Raw genomic sequence first — 11987 nt, forward strand, 5'->3', positions numbered from 1 at the left:
ACGCTCAGGGGGTCGGGACAACGGGAAGGGGACACAGCCAGGGAACGCTACACATCGAGGGGATGGAGGGAGGGACAAAGGAAGTCAGGTCAGACAGAAATACGGGATACTTTTGCAAAGAAAACGAATCACAGTTTATTATAGGGACTTGGCAGACTTAATGTGCAACAAATCAGCTATACTAGACGGAAGAATTAACAGGGTGGGCATGTAAAATTATACATACACAGTCGGACTCCTCATCCTGAGACGGCCACAAACTCACAGCCGCAGGAGTGCCATAATAGCGAATTATGTCCTGCCGAGCTGAAAAAGAAAAACGAAAGCTAGGCTCAGTTAAATGTACGCCGACGGCTACGTTCAAAAAATCACAATTTACGACTTCTGAAAGCTACAGTATGTCACTCGACCTCGGCCCTTTGACACCTCGAACTCCAAGTGTATGTAGGGTTACAGGCTGTGCTGCAAGACGACGTTTAACCAATAAAATGGGCCAAACAGCTGCTTTTCACGTAATACAGGTTATCTTACATCTGTACTACATCGCCCGACACTATAATGTACGAACAGGTTTCATCTGAGCACCACATGTCAAGTTTACAATCTAAAATGTTCAGTTAAGACAATTGCAAATGGCGGCCGCCATCTTCAGTCCCGATACAGCTGCCTAACAACGACCAATTTCACGTCTAATTTAACATCTTAATACTGTTAAGTGGAATAATTGTGATCTTAAATACCTTGAATGTGAAGCCTTGTATTCATCTTGGAAGAAGAAACACTTGGAATGATACAGCAGTGAGCAAAACGTAGAGGTCAGCGGAGCAAAAGCGATCGTTTTTTCTGTTGAAAACAGAAGGGACGTCGATAACGGCAACGGTAACTACGTTACGGAGTTCGAGGAGTCTGAACGAGGCTCATCGCCAGCTTCCGGCGTGGTCAAGCCTAATGGCATTGCCGAGGATGAAACTGCCGGGTTTATTTCGTCTGAACACCGGGATTAAGTTGTAACTTACAACTGAAACGTTGCCTACATCAGTTTGAAAACATTGTGCAGGTGAAACTGGGTGTTTTTCGTGCCTCCATTACTCGAAACAGGGTGAATTTTGTTCACTTTGATATGGATCATCTCTTGTAGACATTAACCTTAAACGTTTGCTAGGCCGAATAGCGATACCATATAACGACCCTCTATTATACCAGCCTTCACAATACCTTTTACATTCGACAGACTGACACGGGCTAACGGGCTAGTAAGAATGCCAATCTCTGATAATCCAAGTGGGAGTGGGGAATTATTCCCTAGCCTACAGGGATAAAATAAAAGTTAAATGGTACTGGTAAATACCAACGTGTGCAGCGACAGTTCTTATTTGGTTTGATTTCTATTCTGGAAAAACGACGACCACAGAAAATAGCTAATAGGAGAGAAAGATAAATGACAAGCATATTGGTTATTACTATACTAGGCCTAAGGGGCCGACCATTTCATGTTCTGTTGGAAGGGGGAGTGGGCGACCTTGGATTTTGTATGGAGACTAGATATTTTTCAGCTACAAATGCAAAATCAGCTAAAATTTGAGCCTAAATAAAACATTTTTCAAAATCCCACCTTGCAACAACGTATTTGTGGTGGCTGACATGTTCTTTTTGTCCAACAGATGGAAGCATAATTAGTTTTCAATCAATTTCGGAGACACTATATTTATTTTCTGAAAAAATCCTAGCGACCCACACACTCACAGTCAGAGAAATCCTATTGACCGTCCCATTTTGAAAAAGGTGATGTGGACGTACAGGGGTAGAATTCAGACCCCTTGTATTATTTAGGTATTTTTGTAGAATGCAAGATACGAATATTACGTCATATATATATACATCAATCTACTCTTGCATACGAGTAGGTGTCAGTATAGGCTTTCTACTTGCGCCTGGCCTCGGCCTATGTATAAAAGCATGCCTTCTGCAATATCTGAAGACCACGGGCCAAAGGACCAGCAGTGAGGTCGACTCCTGTAAAGCCATAATGATGAGACGAGTGGAATCCAATATTGACTTGGGCGAAGGGAGATCACTCTCAATCCCTTGTCCGACTACTGCTATTAGTTGGGTGAAGTGCTCGTAATATATCCCATGTGGCGACACTTGTGTTTTAGAGAAGGCAATTCTCGATTCGCACTCCTTTAAAAGGAAGCCACAATTATTGTTACATTAGATACGATGAGTTATTATATTGGAATAAAAACATTATTCCAGGTAACAAAGTGTCAGAGAGCTGTCCTCAGAGAATATCCCGTGTCACAATTGTCGCCACATAAACATTTAGAAGTGTCTGATCTTAAGGTAACCCCACCTGCTTAGAAATCTTCTGCTAAGTGCAGATCATGAAACTGGGACACAGCAGCACAGCAATATAGGGGCAACATTCACTTTTTAACAATATCCATATGAATTTATGTCTCATGTTCGGAAACCCTGGGATTTGGGCAGATGCCAATATTGCGATGCTGCTGTCACCCAGATATTATTAGCTGTAAGGAAGAAACACTGTAGAGAAAACAAACAACTTGTGTATACATTACAGAAACATTTATTCAGATGACCGAAAGTCGAAAGTAATATGCCTCAAGGGAGATCCTAAAACGGGCCAAAATTGTATAGAAAGTATGGTCTTGTGCCATGCTAATAAGCCAAGAGGTTTGCCAAAAGGAAACTGAAAGTTGGGCCAAAACTGTGAGCCTAAAAATACGCCAAAAAATACGCTGGAATGGTAGTCTCTCTCTCTCTCTCTCTCTCTCTCTCTCTCTCTCTCTCTCTCTCTCTCTCTCTCTCTCTCTCTCTCTCATACACACATACATGTAGGCTCGTTCATTCACGCCAACTCTCATCTCTAACATATATACACAATATACACACTCCCTCTCACACATACATACACACATCATACATACATGCTCATTCACTCTCTCACACTCACACACAACCACTCACACACACATATACACACATACATGCATACAGACAGACATGATAATTCAACCTTTCATTTACTCTTACACGCACACAATACACACACACAAACATACATATTCATTCAGTCTCTCTCTCTCTCTCTCTCTCTCTCTCTCTCTCTCTCTCTCTCTCTCTCTCTCTATCACACACACACACACACACACACACACACACACACACACATGCTCATTCAATCTTATATTTACTCTCACACAAACGCACACATACATACAAACCTGCTCATTCATTCACTCACTTGCACACATTCAGACATTAAAAGGATAAAGGAGTCTAAGAGAAGATCTTCCTAAAGAAGGCAGCCGCTCTCGTCAGCGCCTTTCTAAAGGGATGAATCTCTCTGTCATCCACAAAGCTGTGGTCGTCCTCGTCCTCGTACACCCAGTAGTCACTGTCATCATCGTCACTTGGGGCAGGATAGTAATCAGCGTGGTTGATGGTGACGGGGGCGGGGAGCGTCTCACCGTAGACAGGGCGGGCCCAGAACGGAGTGAAGACGCTCAGGGGGTCGGGACAACGGGAAGGGGACACAGCCAGGGAACGCTACACATCGAGGGGATGGAGGGAGGGACAAAGGAAGTCAGGTCAGACAGAAATACGGGATACTTTTGCAAAGAAAACGAATCACAGTTTATTATAGGGACTTGGCAGACTTAATGTGCAACAAATCAGCTATACTAGACGGAAGAATTAACAGGGTGGGCATGTAAAATTATACATACACAGTCGGACTCCTCATCCTGAGACGGCCACAAACTCACAGCCGCAGGAGTGCCATAATAGCGAATTATGTCCTCCCGAGCTGAAAAAGAAAAACGAAAGCTAGGCTCAGTTAAATGTACGCCGACGGCTACGTTCAAAAAATCACAATTTACGACTTCTGAAAGCTACAGTATGTCACTCGACCTCGGCCCTTTGACACCTCGAACTCCAAGTGTATGTAGGGTTACAGGCTGTGCTGCAAGACGACGTTTAACCAATAAAATGGGCCAAACAGCTGCTTTTCACGTAATACAGGTTATCTTACATCTGTACTACATCGCCCGACACTATAATGTACGAACAGGTTTCATCTGAGCACCACATGTCAAGTTTACAATCTAAAATGTTCAGTTAAGACAATTGCAAATGGCGGCCGCCATCTTCAGTCCCGATACAGCTGCCTAACAACGACCAATTTCACGTCTAATTTAACATCTTAATACTGTTAAGTGGAATAATTGTGATCTTAAATACCTTGAATGTGAAGCCTTGTATTCATCTTGGAAGAAGAAACACTTGGAATGATACAGCAGTGAGCAAAACGTAGAGGTCAGCGGAGCAAAAGCGATCGTTTTTTCTGTTGAAAACAGAAGGGACGTCGATAACGGCAACGGTAACTACGTTACGGAGTTCGAGGAGTCAGAACGAGGCTCATCGCCAGCTTCCGGCGTGGTCAAGCCTAATGGCATTGCCGAGGGTGAAACTGCCGGGTTTATTTCGTCTGAACACCGGGATTAAGTTGTAACTTACAACTGAAACGTTGCCTACATCAGTTTGAAAACATTGTGCAGGTGAAACTGGGTGTTTTTCGTGCCTCCATTACTCGAAACAGGGTGAATTTTGTTCACTTTGATATGGATCATCTCTTGTAGACATTAACCTTAAACGTTTGCTAGGCCGAATAGCGATACCATATAACGACCCTCTATTATACCAGCCTTCACAATACCTTTTACATTCGACAGACTGACACGGGCTAACGGGCTAGTAAGAATGCCAATCTCTGATAATCCAAGTGGGAGTGGGGAATTATTCCCTAGCCTACAGGGATAAAATAAAAGTTAAATGGTACTGGTAAATACCAACGTGTGCAGCGACAGTTCTTATTTGGTTTGATTTCTATTCTGGAAAAACGACGACCACAGAAAATAGCTAATAGGAGAGAAAGATAAATGACAAGCATATTGGTTATTACTATACTAGGCCTAAGGGGCCGACCATTTCATGTTCTGTTGGAAGGGGGAGTGGGCGACCTTGGATTTTGTATGGAGACTAGATATTTTTCAGCTACAAATGCAAAATCAGCTAAAATTTGAGCCTAAATAAAACATTTTTCAAAATCCCACCTTGCAACAACGTATTTGTGGTGGCTGACATGTTCTTTTTGTCCAACAGATGGAAGCATAATTAGTTTTCAATCAATTTCGGAGACACTATATTTATTTTCTGAAAAAATCCTAGCGACCCACACACTCACAGTCAGAGAAATCCTATTGACCGTCCCATTTTGAAAACGCTGATGTGGACGTACAGGGGTAGAATTCAGACCCCTTGTATTATTTAGGTATTTTTGTAGAATGCAAGATACGAATATTACGTCATATATATATACATCAATCTACTCTTGCATACGAGTAGGTGTCAGTATAGGCTTTCTACTTGCGCCTGGCCTCGGCCTATGTATAAAAGCATGCCTTCTGCAATATCTGAAGACCACGGGCCAAAGGACCAGCAGTGAGGTCGACTCCTGTAAAGCCATAATGATGAGACGAGTGGAATCCAATATTGACTTGGGCGAAGGGAGATCACTCTCAATCCCTTGTCCGACTACTGCTATTAGTTGGGTGAAGTGCTCGTAATATATCCCATGTGGCGACACTTGTGTTTTAGAGAAGGCAATTCTCGATTCGCACTCCTTTAAAAGGAAGCCACAATTATTGTTACATTAGATACGATGAGTTATTATATTGGAATAAAAACATTATTCCAGATAACAAAGTGTCAGAGAGCTGTCCTCAGAGAATATCCCGTGTCACAATTGTCGCCACATAAACATTTAGAAGTGTCTGATCTTAAGGTAACCCCACCTGCTTAGAAATCTTCTGCTAAGTGCAGATCATGAAACTGGGACACAGCAGCACAGCAATATAGGGGCAACATTCACTTTTTAACAATATCCATATGAATTTATGTCTCATGTTCGGAAACCCTGGGATTTGGGCAGATGCCAATATTGCGATGCTGCTGTCACCCAGATATTATTAGCTGTAAGGAAGAAACACTGTAGAGAAAACAAACAACTTGTGTATACATTACAGAAACATTTATTCAGATGACCGAAAGTCGAAAGTAATATGCCTCAAGGGAGATCCAAAAACGGGCCAAAATTGTATAGAAAGTATGGTCTTGTGCCATGCTAATAAGCCAAGAGGTTTGCCAAAAGGAAACTGAAAGTTGGGCCAAAACTGTGAGCCTAAAAATACGCCAAAAAATACGCTGGAATGGTAGTCTCTCTCTCTCTCTCTCTCTCTCTCTCTCTCTCTCTCTCTCTCTCTCTCTCTCTCTCTCTCTCTCTCTCTCTCTCTCTCTCATACACACATACATGTAGGCTCGTTCATTCACGCCAACTCTCATCTCTAACATATATACACAATATACACACTCCCTCTCACACATACATACACACATCATACATACATGCTCATTCACTCTCTCACACTCACACACAACCACTCACACACACATATACACACATACATGCATACAGACAGACATGATAATTCAACCTTTCATTTACTCTTACACGCACACAATACACACACACAAACATACATATTCATTCAGTCTCTCTCTCTCTCTCTCTCTCTCTCTCTCTCTCTCTCTCTCTCTCTCTCTCTCTCTCTATCACACACACACACACACACACACACACACACATGCTCATTCAATCTTATATTTACTCTCACACAAACGCACACATACATACAAACCTGCTCATTCATTCACTCACTTGCACACATTCAGACATTAAAAGGATAAAGGAGTCTAAGAGAAGATCTTCCTAAAGAAGGCAGCCGCTCTCGTCAGCGCCTTTCTAAAGGGATGAATCTCTCTGTCATCCACAAAGCTGTGGTCGTCCTCGTCCTCGTACACCCAGTAGTCACTGTCATCATCGTCACTTGGGGCAGGATAGTAATCAGCGTGGTTGATGGTGACGGGGGCGGGGAGCGTCTCACCGTAGACAGGGCGGGCCCAGAACGGAGTGAAGACGCTCAGGGGGTCGGGACAACGGGAAGGGGACACAGCCAGGGAACGCTACACATCGAGGGGATGGAGGGAGGGACAAAGGAAGTCAGGTCAGACAGAAATACGGGATACTTTTGCAAAGAAAACGAATCACAGTTTATTATAGGGACTTGGCAGACTTAATGTGCAACAAATCAGCTATACTAGACGGAAGAATTAACAGGGTGGGCATGTAAAATTATACATACACAGTCGGACTCCTCATCCTGAGACGGCCACAAACTCACAGCCGCAGGAGTGCCATAATAGCGAATTATGTCCTCCCGAGCTGAAAAAGAAAAACGAAAGCTAGGCTCAGTTAAATGTACGCCGACGGCTACGTTCAAAAAATCACAATTTACGACTTCTGAAAGCTACAGTATGTCACTCGACCTCGGCCCTTTGACACCTCGAACTCCAAGTGTATGTAGGGTTACAGGCTGTGCTGCAAGACGACGTTTAACCAATAAAATGGGCCAAACAGCTGCTTTTCACGTAATACAGGTTATCTTACATCTGTACTACATCGCCCGACACTATAATGTACGAACAGGTTTCATCTGAGCACCACATGTCAAGTTTACAATCTAAAATGTTCAGTTAAGACAATTGCAAATGGCGGCCGCCATCTTCAGTCCCGATACAGCTGCCTAACAACGACCAATTTCACGTCTAATTTAACATCTTAATACTGTTAAGTGGAATAATTGTGATCTTAAATACCTTGAATGTGAAGCCTTGTATTCATCTTGGAAGAAGAAACACTTGGAATGATACAGCAGTGAGCAAAACGTAGAGGTCAGCGGAGCAAAAGCGATCGTTTTTTCTGTTGAAAACAGAAGGGACGTCGATAACGGCAACGGTAACTACGTTACGGAGTTCGAGGAGTCAGAACGAGGCTCATCGCCAGCTTCCGGCGTGGTCAAGCCTAATGGCATTGCCGAGGGTGAAACTGCCGGGTTTATTTCGTCTGAACACCGGGATTAAGTTGTAACTTACAACTGAAACGTTGCCTACATCAGTTTGAAAACATTGTGCAGGTGAAACTGGGTGTTTTTCGTGCCTCCATTACTCGAAACAGGGTGAATTTTGTTCACTTTGATATGGATCATCTCTTGTAGACATTAACCTTAAACGTTTGCTAGGCCGAATAGCGATACCATATAACGACCCTCTATTATACCAGCCTTCACAATACCTTTTACATTCGACAGACTGACACGGGCTAACGGGCTAGTAAGAATGCCAATCTCTGATAATCCAAGTGGGAGTGGGGAATTATTCCCTAGCCTACAGGGATAAAATAAAAGTTAAATGGTACTGGTAAATACCAACGTGTGCAGCGACAGTTCTTATTTGGTTTGATTTCTATTCTGGAAAAACGACGACCACAGAAAATAGCTAATAGGAGAGAAAGATAAATGACAAGCATATTGGTTATTACTATACTAGGCCTAAGGGGCCGACCATTTCATGTTCTGTTGGAAGGGGGAGTGGGCGACCTTGGATTTTGTATGGAGACTAGATATTTTTCAGCTACAAATGCAAAATCAGCTAAAATTTGAGCCTAAATAAAACATTTTTCAAAATCCCACCTTGCAACAACGTATTTGTGGTGGCTGACATGTTCTTTTTGTCCAACAGATGGAAGCATAATTAGTTTTCAATCAATTTCGGAGACACTATATTTATTTTCTGAAAAAATCCTAGCGACCCACACACTCACAGTCAGAGAAATCCTATTGACCGTCCCATTTTGAAAACGCTGATGTGGACGTACAGGGGTAGAATTCAGACCCCTTGTATTATTTAGGTATTTTTGTAGAATGCAAGATACGAATATTACGTCATATATATATACATCAATCTACTCTTGCATACGAGTAGGTGTCAGTATAGGCTTTCTACTTGCGCCTGGCCTCGGCCTATGTATAAAAGCATGCCTTCTGCAATATCTGAAGACCACGGGCCAAAGGACCAGCAGTGAGGTCGACTCCTGTAAAGCCATAATGATGAGACGAGTGGAATCCAATATTGACTTGGGCGAAGGGAGATCACTCTCAATCACTTGTCCGACTACTGCTATTAGTTGGGTGAAGTGCTCGTAATATATCCCATGTGGCGACACTTGTGTTTTAGAGAAGGCAATTCTCGATTCGCACTCCTTTAAAAGGAAGCCACAATTATTGTTACATTAGATACGATGAGTTATTATATTGGAATAAAAACATTATTCCAGATAACAAAGTGTCAGAGAGCTGTCCTCAGAGAATATCCCGTGTCACAATTGTCGCCACATAAACATTTAGAAGTGTCTGATCTTAAGGTAACCCCACCTGCTTAGAAATCTTCTGCTAAGTGCAGATCATGAAACTGGGACACAGCAGCACAGCAATATAGGGGCAACATTCACTTTTTAACAATATCCATATGAATTTATGTCTCATGTTCGGAAACCCTGGGATTTGGGCAGATGCCAATATTGCGATGCTGCTGTCACCCAGATATTATTAGCTGTAAGGAAGAAACACTGTAGAGAAAACAAACAACTTGTGTATACATTACAGAAACATTTATTCAGATGACCGAAAGTCGAAAGTAATATGCCTCAAGGGAGATCCAAAAACGGGCCAAAATTGTATAGAAAGTATGGTCTTGTGCCATGCTAATAAGCCAAGAGGTTTGCCAAAAGGAAACTGAAAGTTGGGCCAAAACTGTGAGCCTAAAAATACGCCAAAAAATACGCTGGAATGGTAGTCTCTCTCTCTCTCTCTCTCTCTCTCTCTCTCTCTCTCTCTCTCTCTCTCTCTCTCTCTCTCTCTCTCTCTCTCTCATACACACATACATGTAGGCTCGTTCATTCACGCCAACTCTCATCTCTAACATATATACACAATATACACACTCCCTCTCACACATACATACACACATCATACATACATGCTCATTCACTCTCTCACACTCACACACAACCACTCACACACACATATACACACATACATGCATACAGACAGACATGATAATTCAACCTTTCATTTACTCTTACACGCACACAATACACACACACAAACATACATATTCATTCAGTCTCTCTCTCTCTCTCTCTCTCTCTCTCTCTCTCTCTCTCTCTCTCTCTCTCTATCACACACACACACACACACACACACACACACATGCTCATTCAATCTTATATTTACTCTCACACAAACGCACACATACATACAAACCTGCTCATTCATTCACTCACTTGCACACATTCAGACATTAAAAGGATAAAGGAGTCTAAGAGAAGATCTTCCTAAAGAAGGCAGCCGCTCTCGTCAGCGCCTTTCTAAAGGGATGAATCTCTCTGTCATCCACAAAGCTGTGGTCGTCCTCGTCCTCGTACACCCAGTAGTCACTGTCATCATCGTCACTTGGGGCAGGATAGTAATCAGCGTGGTTGATGGTGACGGGGGCGGGGAGCGTCTCACCGTAGACAGGGCGGGCCCAGAACGGAGTGAAGACGCTCAGGGGGTCGGGACAACGGGAAGGGGACACAGCCAGGGAACGCTACACATCGAGGGGATGGAGGGAGGGACAAAGGAAGTCAGGTCAGACAGAAATACGGGATACTTTTGCAAAGAAAACGAATCACAGTTTATTATAGGGACTTGGCAGACTTAATGTGCAACAAATCAGCTATACTAGACGGAAGAATTAACAGGGTGGGCATGTAAAATTATACATACACAGTCGGACTCCTCATCCTGAGACGGCCACAAACTCACAGCCGCAGGAGTGCCATAATAGCGAATTATGTCCTCCCGAGCTGAAAAAGAAAAACGAAAGCTAGGCTCAGTTAAATGTACGCCGACGGCTACGTTCAAAAAATCACAATTTACGACTTCTGAAAGCTACAGTATGTCACTCGACCTCGGCCCTTTGACACACTCGAACTCCAAGTGTATGTAGGGTTACAGGCTGTGCTGCAAGACGACGTTTAACCAATAAAATGGGCCAAACAGCTGCTTTTCACGTAATACAGGTTATCTTACATCTGTACTACATCGCCCGACACTATAATGTACGAACAGGTTTCATCTGAGCACCACATGTCAAGTTTACAATCTAAAATGTTCAGTTAAGACAATTGCAAATGGCGGCCGCCATCTTCAGTCCCGATACAGCTGCCTAACAACGACCAATTTCACGTCTAATTTAACATCTTAATACTGTTAAGTGGAATAATTGTGATCTTAAATACCTTGAATGTGAAGCCTTGTATTCATCTTGAAGAAGAAACACTTGGAATGATACAGCAGTGAGCAAAACGTAGAGGTCAGCGGAGCAAAAGCGATCGTTTTTTCTGTTGAAAACAGAAGGGACGTCGATAACGGCAACGGTAACTACGTTACGGAGTTCGAGGAGTCAGAACGAGGCTCATCGCCAGCTTCCGGCGTGGTCAAGCCTAATGGCATTGCGAGGGTGAAACTGCCGGGTTTATTTCGTCTGAACACCGGGATTAAGTTGTAACTTACAACTGAAACGTTGCCTACATCAGTTTGAAAACATTGTGCAGGTGAAACTGGGTGTTTTCGTGCCTCCATTACTCGAAACAGGGTGAATTTTGTTCACTTTGATATGGATCATCTCTTGTAGACATTAACCTTAAACGTTTGCTAGGCCGAATAGCGATACCATATAACGACCCTCTATTATACCAGCCTTCACAATACCTTTTACATTCGACAGACTGACACGGGCTAACGGGCTAGTAAGAATGCCAATCTCTGATAATCCAAGTGGGAGTGGGGAATTATTCCCTAGCCTACAGGGATAAAATAAAAGTTAAATGGTACTGGTAAATACCAACGTGTGCAGCGACAGTTCTTATTTGGTTTGATTTCTATTCTGGAAAAACGACGACC

General features: G+C 42.9%; 1 protein-coding gene across 6 annotated transcripts; it reads right to left on the minus strand.

Annotated features, from left to right (window-relative positions):
• Window positions 1-472: 472 nt before the first annotated feature.
• On the minus strand, window positions 473-11352 carry LOC125376124. Of its 6 annotated transcripts, none has more exons than XR_007219045.1 (6): window positions 10809-10992; window positions 7801-7903; window positions 7287-7366; window positions 4267-4369; window positions 3753-3832; window positions 473-843 (listed from the first exon to the last, which is right to left on the minus strand). XR_007219045.1 is itself a non-coding variant. In XM_048387818.1 (6 exons), the coding sequence occupies exons 4-6, from the start codon at window positions 4289-4291 to the stop codon at window positions 3304-3306; spliced, it is 375 nt and encodes a 124-aa protein (XP_048243775.1). In that variant the 5' UTR covers window positions 4292-4369; window positions 7287-7366; window positions 7801-7903; window positions 10809-10992; the 3' UTR covers window positions 2788-3303. The 6 variants fall into 6 exon arrangements, 4 of the variants coding, with proteins under 4 accessions (XP_048243775.1, XP_048243776.1, XP_048243777.1 ...); XM_048387818.1 differs by lacking the exon at window positions 473-843 and adding an exon at window positions 2788-3573; XR_007219044.1 differs by lacking the exon at window positions 473-843 and adding an exon at window positions 11324-11352 and having other exon boundaries at window positions 3582-3832; window positions 10809-10888.
• Window positions 11353-11987: the final 635 nt, after the last annotated feature.

Source organism: Haliotis rufescens, unplaced genomic scaffold (genome assembly GCF_023055435.1).
Source record: "Haliotis rufescens isolate VD_foot unplaced genomic scaffold, xgHalRufe1.0.p SCAF_7, whole genome shotgun sequence".
Classification (NCBI taxonomy): domain Eukaryota; kingdom Metazoa; phylum Mollusca; class Gastropoda; order Lepetellida; family Haliotidae; genus Haliotis; species Haliotis rufescens.